Source organism: Convolutriloba macropyga, chromosome 9 (assembly GCF_964194025.1).
Source record: "Convolutriloba macropyga chromosome 9, txConMacr16.3, whole genome shotgun sequence".
NCBI classification, from domain to species: domain Eukaryota; kingdom Metazoa; phylum Xenacoelomorpha; order Acoela; family Convolutidae; genus Convolutriloba; species Convolutriloba macropyga.
This window is the reverse complement of record NC_134476.1, coordinates 59505517-59527682: the sequence shown is the minus strand read 5'-3', so window position 1 is coordinate 59527682 and position 22166 is coordinate 59505517. Positions and strand designations below refer to the sequence as shown.

The 22166-nt window shown below is 33.8% G+C and overlaps 1 protein-coding gene across 1 annotated transcript in view; it reads left to right on the top strand.

Annotated features, from left to right (window-relative positions):
- Positions 1–22166, top strand: part of LOC142346283 (uncharacterized) — a 175476-nt gene that overhangs the window by 68455 nt on the left and 84855 nt on the right. Inside the window, exons 6-7 of the mRNA XM_075398796.1 lie at positions 11568–11657; positions 21890–22000. Of these exons, the coding sequence (XP_075254911.1) occupies positions 11568–11657; positions 21890–22000 (201 nt within the window). The remainder of the gene's footprint in view (positions 1–11567; positions 11658–21889; positions 22001–22166) is intronic.

The following is a 22166-nucleotide window of genomic DNA, read 5'->3' as shown; positions in this document are numbered from 1 at the left end:
AGCTGATTAGGAAGCCAATAGGACCTATCACTCCTGAGCTTTGATTTGGTATGTTCTGTTCTTAAATATTTAAATAATGTCTTTTTTCGAAAAAAAGACCGACAATCCGTTTTCTTTTTGTATTACAATCCGTTTTCTTTTCGTATTGTAACAGTCCAAGATTGACCCAAATTTAGCCCTGCTAACGCTTATTGTCCGTTAGGAAGAATTGATTTTTCGAATGTTGTAGATATAGATAATTATTAGTTGAAAACTCAAAAATAATCAACGAGTGAAGTTAGCAAAAAAACGGCGAAGTTTTAATTACAGAGCACTCTCAGCGGAAGTTGAAGTAGGAATAGCCCCTTCTGATTGTACAAAGATTGTATTAGTGTTGTTTTGGGGGTGTACTGCCGACAAATTTAATCAAAGTGGACTAAAGTAGCTTATTTTGCGCTGTTTTTGATGAAAAAGGCTGAATTTTGAAATATTGATCCATAATTTTTGACCGAAAAAATTAAATCAAAATAATCAACAATGCTTGTTTGTCTTTGAAAAAAAAATCAACAAAACTTCCTAAAAATTTTAACAAATTTTTGCAAAGATGACAAAAATTTAGGCAAAAGTTTTGGAAAATATGAATAAAAACAAGGTGAATTCACTCTACTTTTCTCAGAAGTTTAAACCTCGATAACTCCCTGTAGAAAACGAAAATTAAAAAAAACCTTTTTAATTCCATATTCTACGCTGGACGTGCTTTTTAATGATACCAGTCTCAACTCTCTACGATGAATATATCGATCGGGGAAAATTGACTGAACAAAAAAACCCATTTGAGTATATAGTTCCTCCCCCTCAAAAGGGGTCGGAACAACGAGTTCAGTGGTGAGTGTGTTTCCCTCTCTAACGAAGTTTGAGGCAATAATTGTAAACGTTTGTGTATTTTGCTTGACCATTATCTTGTAGAACATTTTCCGAATTTCACTTCTCGAGTGACTTTTTTAAACGTGACAATAAGCGTTATCTAAATTTCTCTTATTCAGAAAAAAGACCTGTTGCTTATACATCGTTTGTGTACCCATAACAAAAAATTTATCAATGTTACAGCTAATAAAAACTTCTTAATTGAAATGTTTTTTTTAGTTTAAGGTTTAATGTTTTTAGTTTTTTATTCATATTTTTACTTAATTTCATGTTGAAATAACCTATGCATTTTGTTTTCTCGCTTTTTTTTGGTAGCTGAATTGTTTTCATAAATTAATTTTGATTGCTGTCGGACGAAGGTTTCAGAAATTTTTGTAAAAATGTTTCTCCTTTCTTCTGCAAACTTGTTGTCTTGCTCTTCTCTTCTCTACAGTGGTTAAAATAATATCTAGAAAAGAAGGGCAAGACAACAAATTTGCTGAAAAAGAAAAACAGATTTAAAAAATTTCTGAAACCTTTGTTCGATAGGATATTATTTTGCCTGCTGTAGAGAAGACTTTTCGTCTAAAGAAAAGGGATATCTTGTTATGAAATCAGTAGAATGAAGAAGCATTCTTTCTTTGATGACACTAAGCCAGAAGTTTAAGCTAGAAAAAATATAGGAAAAGTTCATTAAGCCATTATTTATTTAAAAAGTAAATTATTTAAAAGTCAAAAAGACTATAAATTTCCAAGTAAAAAATTAAATGCATTAGCTTAGAGCTCATTAGGAAGCCAATAGGACCTATCACTCCTGAGCTTTGATTTGGTATGTTCTGTTCTTAAATATTTAAATAATGTCTTTTTTTTCGAAAAAAAGACCGACAATCGGTTTTCTTTTTGTATTACAATCCGTTTTCTTTTTGTATTGTAACAGTCCAAGATTGACCCAAATTTAGCCCTGCTAACGCTTATTGTCCGTTAGGAAGAATTGATTTTTCGAATGTTGAAGATATAGTTAATTGTTAGTTGAAAACTCAAAAATAATCAACGAGTGAAGTTAGCAAAAAAACGGCGAAGTTTTAATTACAGAGCACTCTCAGCGGAAGTTGAAGTAGGAATAGCCCCCTTCTGATTGTACAAAGATTGTATTAGTGTTGTTTTGGGGGTGTACTGCCGACAAATTTAATCAAAGTGGACTAAATTAGCTTATTTTGCGCTGTTTTTGATGAAAAAGGCTGAATTTTGAAATATTGATCCAGAATTTTTGACCGAAAAAATTAAATCAAAATAATTAACAATGCTTGTTTGTCTTTGAAAATAAAATCAACGAAACTTCCTAAAAATTTTAACAAATTTTTGCAAAATTGACAAAAATTTAGGCAAAAGTTTTGGAAAATATGAATAAAAACAAGGTTAATTCACTCTACTTTTCTCAGAAGTTTAAACCCCGATAACTCCCTGTAGAAAACGAAAATTAAAAAAAAACCTTTTTAATTCCATATTCTACGCTGGACGTGCTTTTTAATGATACCAGTCTCAACTCTCTACGATGAATATATCGATTGGGGAAAATTGACTGAACAAAAAAACCCATTTGAGTATATAGTTCCTCCCCCTCAAAAGGGGTCGGAACAACGAGTTCAGTGGTGAGTGTGTTTCCCTCTCTAACGAAGTTTGAGGCAATAATTGTAAACGTTTGTGTATTTTGCTTGACCATTATCTTGTAGAACATTTTCCGAATTTCACTTCTCGAGTGACTTTTTTAAACATGACAATAAGCGTTATCTAAATTTCTTTTATTCAGAAAAAAGACCCGTTGCTTATACATCGTTTGTGTACCCATAACAAAAATTTTATCAATGTTACAGCTAATAAAAACTTCTTAATTGAAATGTTTTTTTTTTAGTTTAAGGTTTAATGTTTTTAGTTTTTTATTCATATTTGTACTTAATTTCATGTTGAAATAACCTATGCATTTTGTTTTCTCGCTTTTTTTGGGTAGCTGAATTGTTTTCATAAATTAATTTTGATTGCTGTCGGACGAATGTTTCAGAAATTTTTGTAAAAATGTTTCTCCTTTCTTCTGCAAACTTGTTGTCTTGCTCTTCTCTTCTCTACAGTGGTTAAAATAATATCTAGAAAAGAAGGGCAAGACAACAAATTTGCTGAAAAAGAAAAACAGATTTAAAAAATTTCTGAAACCTTTGTTCGATAGGATATTATTTTGCCTGCTGTAGAGAAGACTTTTCGTCTAAAGAAAAGTGATATCTTGTTATGAAAAGAGGGCATTCAATGTCCAGGCTGCTCGCTTATAAATTTAGTCTGTGGGGAACTTAAAGGCTTCAGTAGGCAGAAGTTCATTATTAGAAGCGCGATTTTTCTCGCCCGCCATTCCTATCGCGCCCTATTTGTTGTGCACCATCTCCGAGGCTAGCAACAACCAAAGTTAAACCACCGCCTGATTCGGTTATTAATTGCTCTTGAACGAAGTAGCAATTTTTGTAAACATGTTGGTCTTTTTATGCAAATTTTTCGCTTGGCCAATTTGCAAATTTTTCGCTTGGCCAGTTCGCGTTTTTCTTCTAGAACATTCTTTGACTTCTCAAGTGACTTTTTCAAGCTTTCGTTCTTCATTTTTGAGTGATCTCTATTGCTCTCACTCCGAAGTAAAGCTTGTTGCTAATAAAGTCGGTTGCAGCATAGCTGAAATAAGGGCCAAATAGCACAGTCAGCAGTATATATGATTATGAAGCAGGGTGTCAGTGGTTCAAATCCAGGTGGGGGCAAATGTTTTTTCCACCCGACTGTCGTTCGAGAGCAATTCGAAATGCAACTCGAAATACATCTCCAAATGAACAAAGTCTATCATCAGACGTTCAAGGAAAATTTTATTCCGTAAAATACTATTTTGATTTTGATCTTGTAATGGCACTCGTTTTTTATATCATTTTTAGATTACTGTCGCGCTCTTTACTCCGAAGTTTTAGGATAAGTTTTAGGATCACGCTCTTTTCTCCAGAATCACAAATAACGAAAGAACAATGTATGCTTTTCGCACCAAAATACAAAAGTCTTTCTGAGTACCAGCTTTGCTCGTCTCCCGGCCGAATATATAGAAAAATCTACATCAATATAACCGTCAATAGTCAAACTTAAAATTGTGTTTTTGAACTGAAATTGTTGAAAACCTGTTTTTTCTGTTGTGCCTCCTGCACATACCAGAGTTAAGGGTTGTGACTACATGAATACATCATTTTGGTCATCATCCTTGCGACTATTATAGAGATCTCTAGTTTTAATTACAGAGCACTCTCAGCGGAAGTTGAAGTAGGAATAGCCCCCTTCTGATTGTACAAAGATTATATTAGTGTTGTTTTGGGGGTGAACCGCCGGCAAATTTAATCAAAGTGGACTAAAGTAGCTTATTTTGCGCTGTTTTTGATGAAAAAGGCTGAATTTTGAAATACTGATCCAGAATTTTTGACCAAAAAAATTAAATCAAAATAATGAACAATGCTTGTTTGTCTTTGAAAATAAAATCAACGACACTATTAAAAATTTTTTGCAAATTTTTAAAGTTGACCAAAATTTAGGCAAAAGTTTTGGAAAATGTGAATAAAAACAAAGTGAATTTACTCTACTTTTCTCAGAAGTTTAAACCTCGATAACTCCCTGTAGAAAACGAAAATTAAAAAAAAAACCTTTTTAATTCCATATTCTACGCTGGACGTGCTTTTTAATGATACCAGTCTCAACTCTCTACGATGAATATATCGATCGGATAAAATTGACTGAACAAAAAAAACCCATTTGAGTATATAGTTCCTCCCCCTCAAAAGGGGTCGGAACAACGAGTTCAGTGGTGAGTGTTTTCCTCTCTAACGAAGTTTGAGGCAATAATTGTAAACGTTTGTGTATTTTGCTTGACCATTATCTTGTGGAACATTTTCTGAATTTTACTTCTCGAGTGATTTTTTTAAACGAAACAATAAGCGTTATCTAAATTTCTCTTATTCAGAAATAAGACCTGTTGCTTATACATCGTTTGTGTACCCATAACAAAAAATTTATCAAAGTTACAGCCAATAAAAACTTCTTAATTGAAATGTTTTTTAATTTAATTATAGTGTTTTATTCATATTTTTAATTAATTTCCTGTTGAAATAACCTATGCATTTTGGTTTCTCGCTTTCCTTTGGTAGTTGAATTGGTTTCATAAATTAATTTTGATTGCTGTCGAACGAAGGTTTCAGAAATTTTTGTAAAAGTGTCTCTCCTTTTTTCAGCAAACTTGTTGTCTTGCCCTTCTCTTCTCTACAGTGGTTAAAATAACATCTAGAAAAGAAGGGCAAGAAAACAAATTTGCTGAAAAAAGGAGAAAGATTTAAAAATTCGATAGGATGTTATTTTGCCTGCTGTAGAGAAGACTTTTTGTCTAAAGAAAAGGGATATCTTGTTATGAAAAAAGGTCATTAAATGTCCAGGCTGCTCGCTTAAAAATTTAGTCTGTGGGGAACTGAAACGCTTCAGTAGGACGCTTCAGTAGGCAGAAGCTCATTATTAGAAGCGCGATTTTTCTCGCCGGCCATTCCTATCGCGCCCTATTTGTTGTGCACCATCTCCGAGGCTAGCAACAACCAAAGTCAACCGCTCGCCTGATTCGCTTATTAATTGCTCTTGAACGAAGTAGCAATTTTTGTAAACATGTTGGTCTTTTTTATGCAAAGTTTTCGCTTGGCCAATTTGCGCTTTTCTTCTTGAACATTCCTTGACTTCTCAAGTGACTTTTTCAAGCTTTCGTTCTTCATTTTGGAGTAATCTCTATTGCTCTCACTCCGAAGTAAAGCTTGTTGCTAATAAAGTCCGTTGCAGCTTAGCTGAAATAAGGGCCAAATAGCACAGTCGGCAGTACATATGATTATGAAGCAGGGTGTCAGTGTCAGTGGTTGAAATCCAGGTGGGGGCAAATGTTTTTTCCACCCGACTGCCGTTCGAGAGCAATTCTTCGACATTTGTCGGTTTGTTGTTCATTTGTTATTAGTAGTTTGGTATGTTCTTTGCTTCGACTCTTAATACGCTTTTTCTTCGATTAGTAGATTGTACAAGATTTCGAAATTCTTATTAGTAGATTGTATTGTATAGAGTTATTCGTAATTAGTAGAGTGTAAAACATTTCGAAATTCTTATTTGTTCTCTACTATTTTAAACCAAGCTTTCCATATTTTTGTCTAACATGGTCTTTTTATTGGAGAAGTGCCGACTTTTCTAATCCTATCCGGAATTTTTCGGGCTTTTTCTTTACCGGAATTGAGTAAAATTGACGTGTCACATAATTTTTTTCTTCGGATTTTTTTTTCATGCGCGCTCCGTTAATTGAATAGTTTTCTATTTTTAAAAGTGGTTTTGATAGAATGGCCCATGAAGATATCCGTTCTTAATAGTTTTTCGTCCATTTTTGTCCAGTTTTTCGCCCTAGTTTTTTGTAGTTTGTTTTGGTAAAAATTGTTTAAATCAATAATATTCCTCTTGAATTGATACTACAGTGTACTTAGAGCATTGATAATGCAATGTAATACAGTACGTTTGCAGTTTCAAATGCAAAATTGTATATTTTGAATATTTTGAAGCAATATATTGGTGTACCTCATGTTCTCTTATGCGAGCTAGACTCTTTAGGTCATGAAAAGGTAGTGGTACAATAATGAGCTAGCTCAATCCTGTAAGAGCAAAATTATTGATCTTTCTAGGTTTATACAACCCAGCTTTATATCGTCAAATAGTTTCAGGAAGTTTTGGGTTTGTTTTAAATGAGTATCGAAATAAGTTTTAGGATTCAAACTTGGTTTTTGTCTCTCCTTACAACTCCAAGTGAACAAAGTCTATCATCAGACGTTCAAGGAAAATTTTATTCCGTAAAATACTATTTTGTTTTTGATCATGTTACTCCGAAGTTTTAGGATCACGATCTTTTCTCCAGAATCACAAATAACGAAAGAACAATGTATGCTTCTCGCACCAAAATACAAAAGTCGTTGAGTACCAGCTTTGTCCGTCTCCCGGCCGAATATATAGAAAAATCTACATCAATATAACCGTCAATAGTCAAACTTAAAATCGTATTTTTGAACTGAAATTATTGAAAACCTGTTTTTTCTGTTGTGCCTCCTGCACATACCAGAGTTAAGAGTTGTGACTACATGAATACATCATTTTGGTCATCATCCTTGCGACTATTATAGAGATCTCTAGTTTTAATTACAGAGCACTCTCAGCGGAAGTTGAAGTAGGAATAGCCCCCTTCTGATTGTACAAAGATTGTATTAGTGTTGTTTTGGGGGTGAACTGCCGGCAAATTTAATCAAAGTGGACTAAAGTAGCTTATTTTGCGCTGTTTTTGATGAAAAAGGCTGAATTTTGAAATACTGATCCAGAATTTTTGACCAAAAAAATTAAATCAAAATAATCAACAATGCTTGTTTGTCTTTGAAAATAAAATCAACGACACTATTAAAAATTTTTGACGACACTATTAAAAAGTTGACGAAAATTTAGGCAAAAGTTTTGGAAAATGTGAATAAAAACAAAGTGAATTTACTCTACTTTTCTCAGAAGTTTAAACCTCGATAACTCCCTGCAGAAAACGAAAATTTAAAAAACCTTTTTAATTCCATTTTCTACGCTGGACGTGCTTTTTAATGATACCAGTCTCAACTCTCTACGATGAATATATCGATCGGATAAAATTGACTGAACAAAAAAAACCCATTTGAGTATATAGTTCCTCCCCCTCAAAAGGGGTCGGAACAACGAGTTCAGTGGTGAGTGTTTTCCTCTCTAACGAAGTTTGAGGCAATAATTGTAAACGTTTGTGTATTTTGCTTGACCATTATCTTGTGGAACATTTTCTGAATTTTACTTCTCGAGTGATTTTTTTAAACGAAACAATAAGCGTTATCTAAATTTCTCTTATTCAGAAATAAGACCTGTTGCTCATACATCGTTTGTGTACCCACAACAAAAAAATTTATCAAAGTTACAGCTAATAAGAACTTCTTAATTGAAATGTTTTTAAATTTAATTATAGCTTTTTATTCAAATTTATACTTAATTTCATGTTGAAATAACCTATGCATTTTGGTTTCTCGCTTTTCTTTGGTAGCTGAATTGTTTTCATAAATTAATTTTGATTGCTGTCGAACGAAGGTTTCAGAAATTTTTGTAAAATTGTTTCTCCTTTTTTAGCAAATTTGTTGTCTTGCCCTTCTCTTCTCTACATTGGTTAAAATATTATCTAGAAAAGAAGGGCAAGAAAACAAATTTGCTGAAAAAAGGAGAAAGATTTAAAAATTCGATAGGATGTTATTTTGCCTGCTGTAGAGAAGACTTTTTGTCTAAAGAAAAGGGATATCTTGTTATGAAAAAAGGTCATTAAATGTCCAGGCTGCTCGCTTAAAAATTTAGTCCGTTGGGAACTGAAACGCTTCAGTAGGCAGAAGTTCATTATTAGAAGCGCGATTTTGCTCGTCCGCCTTTCCTATCGCGCCGTATTTGTTGTGCACCATCTCCGAGGCTAGCAACAACCAAAGTCAAACCCTCGCCTGATTCGCTTATTAATTGCTCTTGAACGAAGTAGCAATTTTCGTAAACATGTTGGTCTTTTTTATGCACATTTTTTGCTTGTCCAGTTTGCGCTTTTCTTCTAGAACATTCTTTGACTTCTCAAATGACTTTTTCAAGCTTTCGTTCTTCATTTTGGAGTAATCTCTATTGCTCTCACTCCGAAGTAAAGCTTGTTGCTAATAAAGTCCGTTGCAGCTTAGCTGAAATAAGGGCCAAATAGCACAGTCGGCAGTACATATGATTATGAAGCAGGGTGTCAGTGGTTCAAAACCAGGTGGGGGCAAATGTTTTTTCCACCCGACTGTCGTTCGAGAGCAATTCTTCGACATTAGTTGGTTTGTTGTTCATTTGTTATTAGTAGTTTGGTATGTTCTTTGCTTCAACTCTTATTACGCTTTCTCTTCGATTAGTAGATTGTACAAGATTTCGAAATTCTTATTAGTAGATTGTATTGTATAGAGTTATTCGTAATTAGTAGAGTGTAAAACATTTCGAAATTCTTATTTGTTCTCTACTATTTTAAACCAAGCTTTCCATATTTTTGTCTAACATGGTCTTTTTATTGGAGAAGTGCCGACTTTTCTAATCCTATCCGGAATTTTTCGGGCTTTTTCTTTACCGGAATTGAGTAAAATTGACGTGTCACATAATTTTTTTCTTCGGATTTTTTTTTCATGCGCGCTCCGTTAATTGAATAGTTTTCTATTTTTAAAAGTGGTTTTGATAGAATGGCCCATGAAGATATCCGTTCTTAATAGTTTTTCGTCCATTTTTGTCCAGTTTTTCGCCCTAGTTTTTTTGTAGTTTGTTTTGGTAAAAATTGTTTAAATCAATAATAATTCCTCTTGAATTGATACTACAGTGTACTTAGAGCATTGATAATGCCATGTATTACAGTACATTCGCAGTTTCAAATGAAAAATTGTATATTTTGAATATTTTGAAGCAATATATTGGTGTACCGCATGTTCTCTTATGCGAGCTAGACTGTTTAGGTCATGAAAAGAGAGTGGTACAATAATGAGCGAGCTCAATCCTGTAAGAGCAAAATTATTGATATTTCTAGGTTTATACAACCCAGCTTTATATCGTCAAATAGTTTCAGGAAGTTTTGGGTTTGTTTTAAACCCAAAACATAATTTTTTTCACATAATTTTTTTCTTCGGATTTTTTTTCATGCGCGCTCCTTCGGATAATTTTTTTCTTCGGATTTTTTTTTCATGCGCGCTCCGTTAATTGAATAGTTTTCTATTTTTAAAAGTGGTTTTGATAGAATGGCCCATGAAGATATCCGTTCTTAATAGTTTTTCGGCCATTTTTGTCCAGTTTTTCGCCCTAGTTTTTTTGTAGTTTGTTTTGGTAAAAATTGTTTAAATCAATAATAATTCCTCTTGAATTGATACTACAGTGTACTTAGAGCATTGATAATGCAATGTATTACAGTACATTCGCAGTTTCAAATGCAAAATTGTATATTTTGAATATTTTGAAGCAATATATTGGTGTACCGCATGTTCTCTTATGCGAGCTAGACTCTTTAGGTCATGAAAAGAGAGTGGTACAATAATGAGCGAGCTCAATCCTGTAAGAGCAAAATTATTGATATTTCTAGGTTTATACAACCCAGCTTTATATCGTCAAATAGTTTCAGGAAGTTTTGGGTTTGTTTTAAACCCAAAACATAATTTTTTTCACATAATTTTTTTCTTCGGATTTTTTTTCATGCGCGCTCCTTCGGATAATTTTTTTCTTCGGATTTTTTTTCATGCGCGCTCCGTTAATTGAATGGTTTTCTATTTTTAAAAGTGGTTTTGATAGAATGGCCCATGAAGATATCCGTTCTTAATAGTTTTTCGTCCATTTTTTTCCAGTTTTTCGCCCTAGTTTGTTTTGGTAAAAATTGTTTAAATCAATAATAATTCCTCTTGAATTGATACTACAGTGTACTTAGAGCATTGATAATGCAATGTATTACAGTACATTCGCAGTTTCAAATGCAAAATTGTATATTTTGAATATTTTGAAGCAATATATTGGTGTACCGCATGTTCTCTTATGCGAGCTAGACTCTTTAGGTCATGAAAAGAGAGTGGTACAATAATGAGCGAGCTCAATCCTGTAAGAGCAAAATTATTGATATTTCTAGGTTTATACAACCCAGCTTTATATCGTCAAATAGTTTCAGGAAGTTTTGGGTTTGTTTTAAATGAGTATCGAAATAAGTTTTAGGATTCAAACTTGGTTTTTGTCTCCTTACAACTCCAAATGAACAAAGTCTATCATCAGACGTTCAAGGAAAATTTTATTCCGTAAAATACTATTTTGATTTTGATCTTGTAATTGCACTCGTTTCCTATATAATTTTTAGATTACTGTCGCGCTCTTTACTCCGAAGTTTTAGGATAAGTTTTTGGATCACGCTCTTTTCTCCAGAATCACAAATAACGAAAGAACAATGTATGCTTTTCGCACCAAAATACAAAAGTCTTTCTGAGTACCAGCTTTGCTCGTCTCCCGGCCGAATATATAGAAAAATCTACATCAATATAACCGTCAATAGTCAAACTTAAAATCGTGTTTTTGAACTGAAATTGTTGAAAACCTGTTTTTTCTGTTGTGCCTCCTGCACATACCAGAGTTAAGAGTTGTGAATACGTGAATACATCATTTTGGTCATCATCCTTGCGACTACTATAGAGATCTCTACCCAAATATTGCTGACGGTTGCATGAATTTTCATCAGAGTTTCGAAGTTTGAATATTTGATACCGGACGATATGAACATAGAGAGACTACTATTGTATAGTTTTCGATGAGAATGAGCTTTAATCACGTGTTGTAAGTTTTTGAAGATGAACAAATTTGTTTAAGGAGTGTGAAGTCCTAGCGGAGATTAATTTGAGGATTGTAAATACTAGGTTGGGAGACTATTGGAAATTTGGAAAGCAGATGATGGAAATTACTTTTCAAGTGTATAAGGTTAACCTGGTCAACTAGATATTTGGAAAATTTGTCTGTGTTCTGATGCACCTCTTCATCTAACTTTTCTCTTCTCTTGTTAGGCGTCATTATGCATCATCAGCAGTGATGAATGGAGACAGTAGTCATCTCTCTGTTGCCCCTTCATCAAAAACCACTTCCTCTGTCAAAGGGTTTGTCTAATATTATCCCTCTGTGTGCTTGCCTGCTCTCGTCCTATGTTCCTCTCAACATTCAAAAAACTCCACCTTGTCTCTTTCAGACCAGTGCCTGAATGACAGACTTGAACTGTTGGATTTTGCATATCGGAGATAACTCGAAAAGTTTGGAACTTGTTAATGACAAATATAATGACCAACACAATACTCGGAATGGAATTTATTTTGGCTTGTACATCGTGATCTAAAGATGAATGCGCTTTGTTATGTTTTTGTGTTCTCATGCTACTGACTTCCATTTTTAGTTCTAACCCAACTGTTCATAACTTAATACTCTGTGTATCCGATTGAATTTCACTTCCATGCACAGATCGTTTTTCGGTGCTGTATAGGAAGCCTTAAGTTCACCGTCGAAGGCTTCACCATATCCATTCAATTTTTTTCAAACCAAACAAGATCGAAATCATAACAACCGTCAAGTTTTAACTAAAATTTGCTAGATGTATTTTCATATAATACCCAAGGAAGCCAGATATCAATAGAAACCATAATTACTGAAACTATGGCATCTGTCGTCAGTGATATTAAGTCATAACGTAACATGTTTAGTCATAAGATAACATTAAATAAAGAGAAAATCAGCAATTCACAAATAGTTTACAAAAACCCAGTGTTGAAGCCATTAAAATTATCAGCTGTTAACTTAAAAGATTACATATAACTGGAGCCTGATTGGAACATCAAAAGGGCCTGTTGTAAAAAAAAATCTTAAAAATGGCTGCAAAAGGAGCGACAACCTTGCCCAGCATCAAACTCACTAAACTTTTTCAAACGAAAAGTTTACATAAAGACGAACAAAAAAGAAAAGAATTAAAAATGACATTGTTTTTAAAATAAGCACAAATCCTGTCGCTGTTAACTGAAGATTTGAAATAAATATACAAGAAGGGATCGATCAAAATGTGTCATAGTTCAAAATCAAAATTTCAATTAAAATTTGCGAGCTTTTGAAGCCTTTGAAGCCGTTAGGTGATCAATGAAAACATTATTATTTCAGTTATGCCGCTATTCAAAGCTAATGAGACATGTAATTAATGTGATATTGTGACAAGAGAACAATAAATATTCACAAATATCAAAATCATACAAATATGAAAATTAGTATCAAGGTCAGAACCCTAAATTAAAACATTTAAACGCTTAACAGATTATTTTCTGTGTTACCTTCGAATGAGAGGAAGGCACCTATGCTCAAAGAGACTTAGCTATAAGTTGATTGAAATAAGATTGAAAATGTGATAATGTTCAAAGTTCCTTTGAAATTTTTGAAACAATTATATCCTAGCATCAAACTCACTAAACTTTTTCAAACTGTTAACTTTTTCGATCCATTAAAATTATCAGCTGTTAACTTAAAATATTACATATAACTGGAGCCTGATTCGAACATCAAAGGGCCTGTTGTAAAAAAAATCTTGAAAATGGCTGCAAAAGGAGCGACAACCTTGCCCAGCATCAAACTCACTAAACTTTTTCAAACGAAAAGGTGACATAAAGAAGAACAAAAAAGAAAAGAATTAAAAATGACATTGATTTTAACATAAGCACAAAGCCAGTCGCTGTTAACTGAAGATTTTAAATAAATATACAAGAAGGGATCTATCAAAATGTGTCATAATTCAAAATCAAAATTTCAATTAAAATATGCGAGAACAGTATCGAAGTTTTTGAAGCCGTTAGGTGATCAATGAAAACATTATATAATTTCAGTTAAGCCGCTATTCAAAGCTAATGAAACCTGTAATTAATGTGATAATGTGACAAGAGAACAATAAATATTCACAGATATCAAAATCCTACAAATATGAAAATTAGTATCAAGGTCATAGAACCCTAAATTAAAACATGTAAACGCTTAACAGATCATTTTCTGTGTTACCTTCGAAAGAGAGGAAGGCACCTGTGCGCAAAGAGACTGAGCATGTTCAAAGTTCCTTTGAAATTTTTGAAACAATTATATTCTAGCATCAGATAACTGAAAGCATTAGATAGGTTCATTTATACCTGTTTAGATAGCCAATTGAACATTTGATTAAGGAGAATAAGATTTAAGAAAGACGACAAACAGAACAGCAATTGCAGGCAGAAACAGTTCTAAACAAAGTTATTCAAAGTTTCCGAAAACTTCGTCGGAGTCATAAAAAACCAACATCTATTCTCTGAAAATATATTTCATTTGGCTTCATTTGAACATAAATAGTATCTCTCATTATTTGAAAACAAAAAAAATCAAAATGTTTATTTTAAAAAAGAACGGCGTCGCATTTTTCAAGAAATCACGATCAGAGCAAAGTGGCCTTGCTATAAATCAAGACTTTTTTCTCGCATATCACTCCGCGGAGTTATGGAACTAAAGTTGAGTTGAACTCGGCAGAAATTGTACATTATTAATAGACGCCGTCAGTCCCTTAGCCGCTATTTTTTAGTCGGTCTCCTTGTATACAATTCAAAGATTTTGAATTGTATTGGGGCACTGTTTTTTTAATCTGTTCACACATTTTCATGATTTTCGAGTTCAAATTGGAGTAGTGATTTTGGTCACACCGCAACATGAAGTGGAGCGAAAAAGCTCGTAGTTCTGCGGCGTGAAATTTTCTTACTCTAATTTTAAAGTAGAGTGAGAAAACGGTGTTTAAACAATTTTTTCAAACCAAACAAGATGGACATCATAACAACCGTCAAGTTTCAACTAAAATTTGCTAGATGTATTTTCATATAATACCTAAGGAAGCCAGATATCAATGGAACCCATAATTACCGAAACTATGGCATCTTTCGTCAGTGATTTTAAGTCATAACATAACATGTTTAGTCATAACATAACATTAAATAAAGAGAAAATCAGCAATTCACAAATAGTTTACGAAAACCCAGTGTTGAAGCCATTAAAATTATAAGCTGGTAACTTAAAAGTGTACATATAACTTGAGCCTGATTCGAACATCAAAAGGGCCTGTTGTAAAAATTGAAAAATGGCTGCAAAAGGAGCGACAACCTTAACCAGCATCAAACTCACTAAACTTTTTCAAACGAAAAGGTGACATAAAGAAGAACAAAAAAGAAAGAATTAAAAATGACATTGTTTTTAAAATAAGCACGAAGCCAGTAGCTGTTAAATGAAGATTTTAAATAAATATACAACAAAGGGATCGATGAACTGGTTTCAACGAGTGAAACCAGTTCATTTTTTTAAGTGAGCATATGAAGTCGTTTTGACCTCTCAAATAGACTTTTTTCTCGCATATCACTCCGCGGAGTTATGAAACTAAAGCGGAGTTGAACTCAGCAGAAATTGTGCATTATTATTAAACGCCGTCAGTCTCTCAGCGGCTATTATTTAGGCGGTCTCCTTGTATATAATTCAAAGATTTTGAATTGTATTGGGGCACTGTTTTTATCTGTTCACACATTTTCATGATTTTCGAGTTCAAATTGGAGTAGTGATTTTGGTCACACCGCAACAGGAAGTGGAGCGAAAAAGCTCGTAGTTTTGCGGCGTGAAATTTTCTCACTCTAATTTTAAAGTAGCGCGAGAAAACGGTGCTTAAACAATTTTTTCAAACCAAACAAGATCGACATCATAACAACCGTCAAGTTTCAACTAAAATTTGCTAGATTTATTTTCATATAATACCTAAGGAAGTCAGATTTCAACGGAAACCATAATTGCCGAAACTATGGCATCTGTCGTCAGTGATATTAAGTCATAACATAACATGTTTAGTCATAACATAACATTAAACAAAGAGAAAATCAGCAATTCACAAATAGTTTACGAAAACCCAGTGTTGAAGCCATTAAAATTATAAGCTGTTAACTGAAAAGTGTACATATAACTTGAGCCTGATTCGAACATCAAAAGGGCCTGTTGTAAAAAATTAAAAAATGGCTGCAAAAGGAGCGACAACCTTAACCAGCATCAAACTCACTAAACTTTTTAAACGAAAAGGTGACATAAAGAAGAAAAAAAGAAAAGAATTAAAAATGACATTGTTTTTAAAATAAGCACAAAGCCAGTAGCTGTTAAATGAAGATTTTAAATAAATATACAAGAAGGGATCGATGAACTGGTTCCACCGAGTGAAACCAGTTCAATTTTTTTCGTATTTGAGCATATGAAGTCATTTTGACCTCTCAAATAGACTTTTTTCTCGCATATCACTCCGCGGAGTTATGAAACTAAAAGGGAGTTGAACTTAGCAGAAATTGTACATTATTAATAGACGCCGTCAGCCCCTCAGCCGCTATTATTTAGGCGGTCTCCTTTTATACAATTCAAAGATTTTGAATTGTATTGGGGCACTGTTTTTTAATCTGTTCACACATTTACATGATTTTCGAGTTCAAATTGTTGTAGTGATTTTGGTCACGCCGCAACAGGAAGTGGAGCGAAAAAGCTCGTAGTTTTGTGGCGTGAAATTTTCTCACTCTAATTTTAAATTAGAGTTAGAAAACGGTGTTTGAACAATTTTTTCAAACCAAACAAGATCGACATCATAACAACTGTCAAGTTTCAACTAAAATTTGCTAGATGTATTTTCATATAATACCTAAGGAAGCCAGATATCAATGGAACCCATAATTACCGAAACTATGGCATCTGTCGTCAGTGATATTAAGTCATAACATAACATGTTTAGTCATAACATAACATTAAATAAAGAGAAAATCAGCAATTCACAAATAGTTTACGAAAACCCAGTGTTGAAGCCATTAAAATTATAAGCTGCTAACTTAAAAGTGTACATATAACTTGAGCCTGATTCGAACATCAAAAGGGCCTGTTGTAAAAAATTAAAAAATGGCTGCAAAAGGAGCGACAACCCTAACCAGCATCAAACTCACTAAACTTTTTCAAACGAAAAGGTGACATAAAGAAGAACAAAAAAGAAAAGAATTAAAAATGACATTGTTTTTAAAATAGGCACAAAGCCAGTAGCTGTTAAATGAAGATTTTAAATAAATATACAAGAAGGGATCGATGAACTGGTTTCACCGAGTGAAACCAGTTCAATTTTTTTCGTAAGTGAGCATATGAAGTCATTTTGACCTCTCAAATAGACTTTTTTCTCGCATATCACTCCGCGGAGTTATGAAACTAAAAGGGAATTGAACTTAGCAGAAATTGTACATTATTAATAGACGCCCTCAATCCCTCAGCCGCTATTATTTAGGCGGTTTCCTTGTATACAATTCAAAGATTTTGAATTGTATTGGGGCACTGTTTTTATCTGTTCACACATTTCATGATTTTCGAGTTCAAATTGGAGTAGTGATTTTGGTCACACCGCAACAGGAAGTGGAGCGAAAAAGCTCGTAGTTTTGTGGCGTGAAATTTTCTCACTCTAATTTTAAAGTAGAGTGAGAAAACGGTGTTTGAACAATTTTTTCAAACCAAACAAGATCGACATCATAACAACCGTCAAGTTTCAACTAAAATTTGCTAGATGTATTTTCATATAATACCTAAGGAAGCCAGATATCAATGGAACCCATAATTACCGAAACTATGGCATCTGTCGTCAGTGATATTAAGTCATAACTTAACATGTTTAGTCATAACATAACATTAAATAAAGAGAAAGTCAGCAATTCACAAATAGTTTACGAAAACCCAGTGTTGAAGCCATTAAAATTATAAGCTGTTAACTTAAAAGTGTACATATAACTTGAGCCTGATTCGAACATCAAAAGGGCCTGTTGTAAAAAATTAAAAAATGGCTGCAAAAGGAGCGACAACCTTAACCAGCATCAAACTCACTAAACTTTTTCAAACGAAAAGGTGACATAAAGAACAAAAAAAAAGAAAAGAATTAAAAATGACATTGTTTTTAAAATAGGCACAAAGCCAGTAGCTGTTAAATGAAGATTTTAAATAAATATACAAGAAGGGATCGATGAACTGGTTTCACCGAGTGAAACCAGTTCAATTTTTTTTGTAAGTGAGCATATGAAGTCATTTTGACCTCTCAAATAGACTTTTTTCTCGCATATCACTCCGCGGAGTTATGAAACTAAAAGGGAGTTGAACTTAGCAGAAATTGTACATTATTAATAGACGCCGTCAGTCCCTCAGCCGCTATTATTTAGGCGGTTTCCTTGTATACAATTCAAAGATTTTGAATTGTATTGGGGCACTGTTTTTATCTGTTCACACATTTTCATGATTTTCGAGTTCAAATTGGAGTAGTGATTTTGGTCACACCGCAACAGGAAGTGGAGCGAAAAAGCTCGTAGTTTTGTGGCGTGAAATTTTCTCACTCTAATTTTAAAGTAGAGTGAGAAAACGGTGTTTGAACAATTTTTTCAAACCAAACAAGATCGACATCATAACAACCGTCAAGTTTCAACTAAAATTTGCTAGATGTATTTTCATATAATACCTAAGGAAGCCAGATATCAATGGAATCCATAATTACCGAAACTATGGCATCTGTCGTCAGTGATATTAAGTCATAACTTAACATGTTTAGTCATAACATAACATTAAATAAAGAGAAAGTCAGCAATTCACAAATAGTTTACGAAAACCCAGTGTTGAAGCCATTAAAATTATAAGCTGTTAACTTAAAAGTGTACATATAACTTGAGCCTGATTCGAACATCAAAAGGGCCTGTTGTAAAAAATTAAAAAATGGCTGCAAAAGGAGCGACAACCTTAACCAGCATCAAACTCACTAAACTTTTCAAACGAAAAGGTGACATAAAGAAGAAAAAAGAAAAGAATTAAAAATGACATTGTTTTTAAAATAAGCACAAAGCCAGTAGCTGTTAAATGAAGATTTTAAATAAATATACAAGAAGGGATCGATGAACTGGTTTCACCGAGTGAAACCAGTTAAATTTTTTTCGTAAGTGAGCATATGAAGTCATTTTGACCTCTCAAATAGACTTTTTTCTCGCATATCACTCCGCGGAGTTATGAAACTAAAAGGGAGTTCAACTTAGCAGAAATTGTACATTATTAATAGACGCCGTCAGTCCCTCAGCCGCTATTATTTAGGCGGTTTCCTTGTATACAATTCAAAGATTTTGAATTGTATTGGGGCACTGTTTTTATCTGTTCACACATTTTCATGATTTTCGAGTTCAAATTGGAGTAGTGATTTTGGTCACACCGCAACAGGAAGTGGAGCGAAAAAGCTCGTAGTTTTGTGGCGTGAAATTTTCTCACTCTAATTTTAAAGTAGAGTGAGAAAACGGTGTTTGAACAATTTTTTCAAACCAAACAAGATCGACATCATAACAACCGTCAAGTTTCAACTAAAATTTGCTAGATGTATTTTCATATAATACCTAAGGAAGCCAGATATCAATGGAATCCATAATTACCGAAACTATGGCATTTGTCGTCAGTGATATTAAGTCATAACTTAACATGTTTAGTCATAACATAACATTAAATAAAGAGAAAGTCAGCAATTCACAAATAGTTTACGAAAACCCAGTGTTGAAGCCATTAAAATTATAAGCTGTTAACTTAAAAGTGTACATATAACTTGAGCCTGATTCGAACATCAAAAGGGCCTGTTGTAAAAAATTAAAAAATGGCTGCAAAAGGAGCGACAACCTTAACCAGCATCAAACTCACTAAACTTTTCAAACGAAAAGGTGACATAAAGAAGAAAAAAGAAAAGAATTAAAAATGACATTGTTTTTGAAATAAGCACAAAGCCAGTAGCTGTTAAATGAAGATTTTAAATAAATATACAAGAAGGGATCGATGAACTGGTTTCACCGAGTGAAACCAGTTAAATTTTTTTCGTAAGTGAGCATATGAAGTCATTTTGACCTCTCAAATAGACTTTTTTCTCGCATATCACTCCGCGGAGTTATGAAACTAAAAGGGAGTTCAACTTAGCAGAAATTGTACATTATTAATAGACGCCGTCAGTCCCTCAGCCGCTATTATTTAGGCGGTTTCCTTGTATACAATTCAAAGATTTTGAATTGTATTGGGGCACTGTTTTTATCTGTTCACACATTTTCATGATTTTCGAGTTCAAATTGGAGTAGTGATTTTGGTCACACCGCAACAGGAAGTGGAGCGAAAAAGCTCGTAGTTTTGTGGCGTGAAATTTTCTCACTCTAATTTTAAAGTAGAGTGAGAAAACGGTGTTTGAACAATTTTTTCAAACCAAACAAGATCGACATCATAACAACCGTCAAGTTTCAACTAAAATTTGCTAGATGTATTTTCATATAATACCTAAGGAAGCCAGATATCAATGGAATCCATAATTACCGAAACTATGGCATCTGTCGTCAGTGATATTAAGTCATAACTTAACATGTTTAGTCATAACATAACATTAAATAAAGAGAAAGTCAGCAATTCACAAATAGTTTACGAAAACCCAGTGTTGAAGCCATTAAAATTATAAGCTGTTAACTTAAAAGTGTACATATAACTTGAGCCTGATTCGAACATCAAAAGGGCCTGTTGTAAAAAATTAAAAAATGGCTGCAAAAGGAGCGACAACCTTAACCAGCATCAAACTCACTAAACTTTTCAAACGAAAAGGTGACATAAAGAAGAAAAAAGAAAAGAATTAAAAATGACATTGTTTTTAAAATAAGCACAAAGCCAGTAGCTGTTAAATGAAGATTTTAAATAAATATACAAGAAGGGATCGATGAACTGGTTTCACCGAGTGAAACCAGTTAAATTTTTTTCGTAAGTGAGCATATGAAGTCATTTTGACCTCTCAAATAGACTTTTTTCTCGCATATCACTCCGCGGAGTTATGAAACTAAAAGGGAGTTCAACTTAGCAGAAATTGTACATTATTAATAGACGCCGTCAGTCCCTCAGCCGCTATTATTTAGGCGGTTTCCTTGTATACAATTCAAAGATTTTGAATTGTATTGGGGCACTGTTTTTATCTGTTCACACATTTTCATGATTTTCGAGTTCAAATTGGAGTAGTGATTTTGGTCACACCGCAACAGGAAGTGGAGCGAAAAAGCTCGTAGTTTTGTGGCGTGAAATTTTCTCACTCTAATTTTAAAGTAGAGTGAGAAAACGGTGGTTGAACAGAAATTTTCTTTCTTGCTGGTGGTATTTTTTCACATGCGGCAATTTCACTTTGATTTTAAGTATTTTTCATTTTTTGGATAGGATTTTTTCTAAATGGTTTACCAATGCATTCATTTCTAGGCCATTCAGTTCATTCTAGGCTTTGTTTGAACCAAATTTCCATTTCTCGATAGTGGTTGTTTGTTCACATGCGGCATTTTAGTCAATGAAAGTTCTTTGAATTGTACGCCAGGACTTCTCCTGCTATGTTTTTTTAAATTCCCGCTTTACCCTTTGACCACTTTTGTTATTTTACATAAGTTACGCTTGACTTCTCACTTACCCCACTCACTGTTTCAATTGAATGGATTTTAAATTCTTTCACGCATTCAATTACGTAATGTATTGATTATTGTCCAGAGTCCAAAGAGACGGGATTAACCGATAAAGCCCGGTCATTAAGTCATTGAGAATTAGGTAGAGTGTTTGCTAGCTGACATTGGTTTAAAGCTTATTAGCTTTAGGTTTGGAAGCTGAATTAAGTATAGAGAATCCAACTGAAACTGCTCGCCAAATAAAACACTTTTTGACACTGAAAAAAACTGAAAATAATCCCGATGTGCATCAAGCGCGTCAACGGCGGCTATTTTCCGGCAGTCTGCCGGCTATGTTTTGAGCTTCTCCGGTTTTTGAAGTTGACTTTTCGCGCTCTGACCTGGTTACGATTCCAGTTGGAGTTTTTGGATTAACAGTTTTTGAGAAAAGCGGGAGCTAACCAAACCATTACAGACTAGCGCCCCTACGAAATTTGGCCATTTTGTGGAGCTTGGGGACACAATTTGTCCCTCAGATTCCGCATTTTAAAACTACGATTTGCTTTTCAAACAAGCTCACATGCTTAATTAAGGAATGTGGTGACAAAATTTGCCACCATATTCCACAAAATAAGCCATTTTGGGGAATTTGTTTTTAATTTAGTTCAAGTTCCATTTGGTAGGCTCGTCTTTGCCAATGATTAGCTGCTATCGAACAAAGAGAGAAACAAGGTAAAATGGCAAATGCCATGCAGTTCTTTCTACAAAAGCTCTAAGTTGGCGAGAATTTTTCTGATTCGGAATCAAACCTACGGCGATGAGATGCGTAATCAGTTGACAGAATGTTGTTTCAGCTATCCTCTAAGTTGTGATAGTGAACAGCAGAGCGCTCATGTGATTACAAGCCAGCCAACAGCAGATACAACGGAACTTTTCCTCCCACAAGGAGTCAATCATGATTTTGGGTGAGTTAAAAAAGTCAACGATGTATTCAGTTGTTCAAAAGCCTTTGTTTGATAGTACTTCCGCTGAAAATAGCGATCGACCAAAATTGGCTCTACAAATAAAGTCCGGCTAGTGTAAAATTCAAACCCCCATTAAATAGCAGGTTGGAACAGAAACAGCTACTGA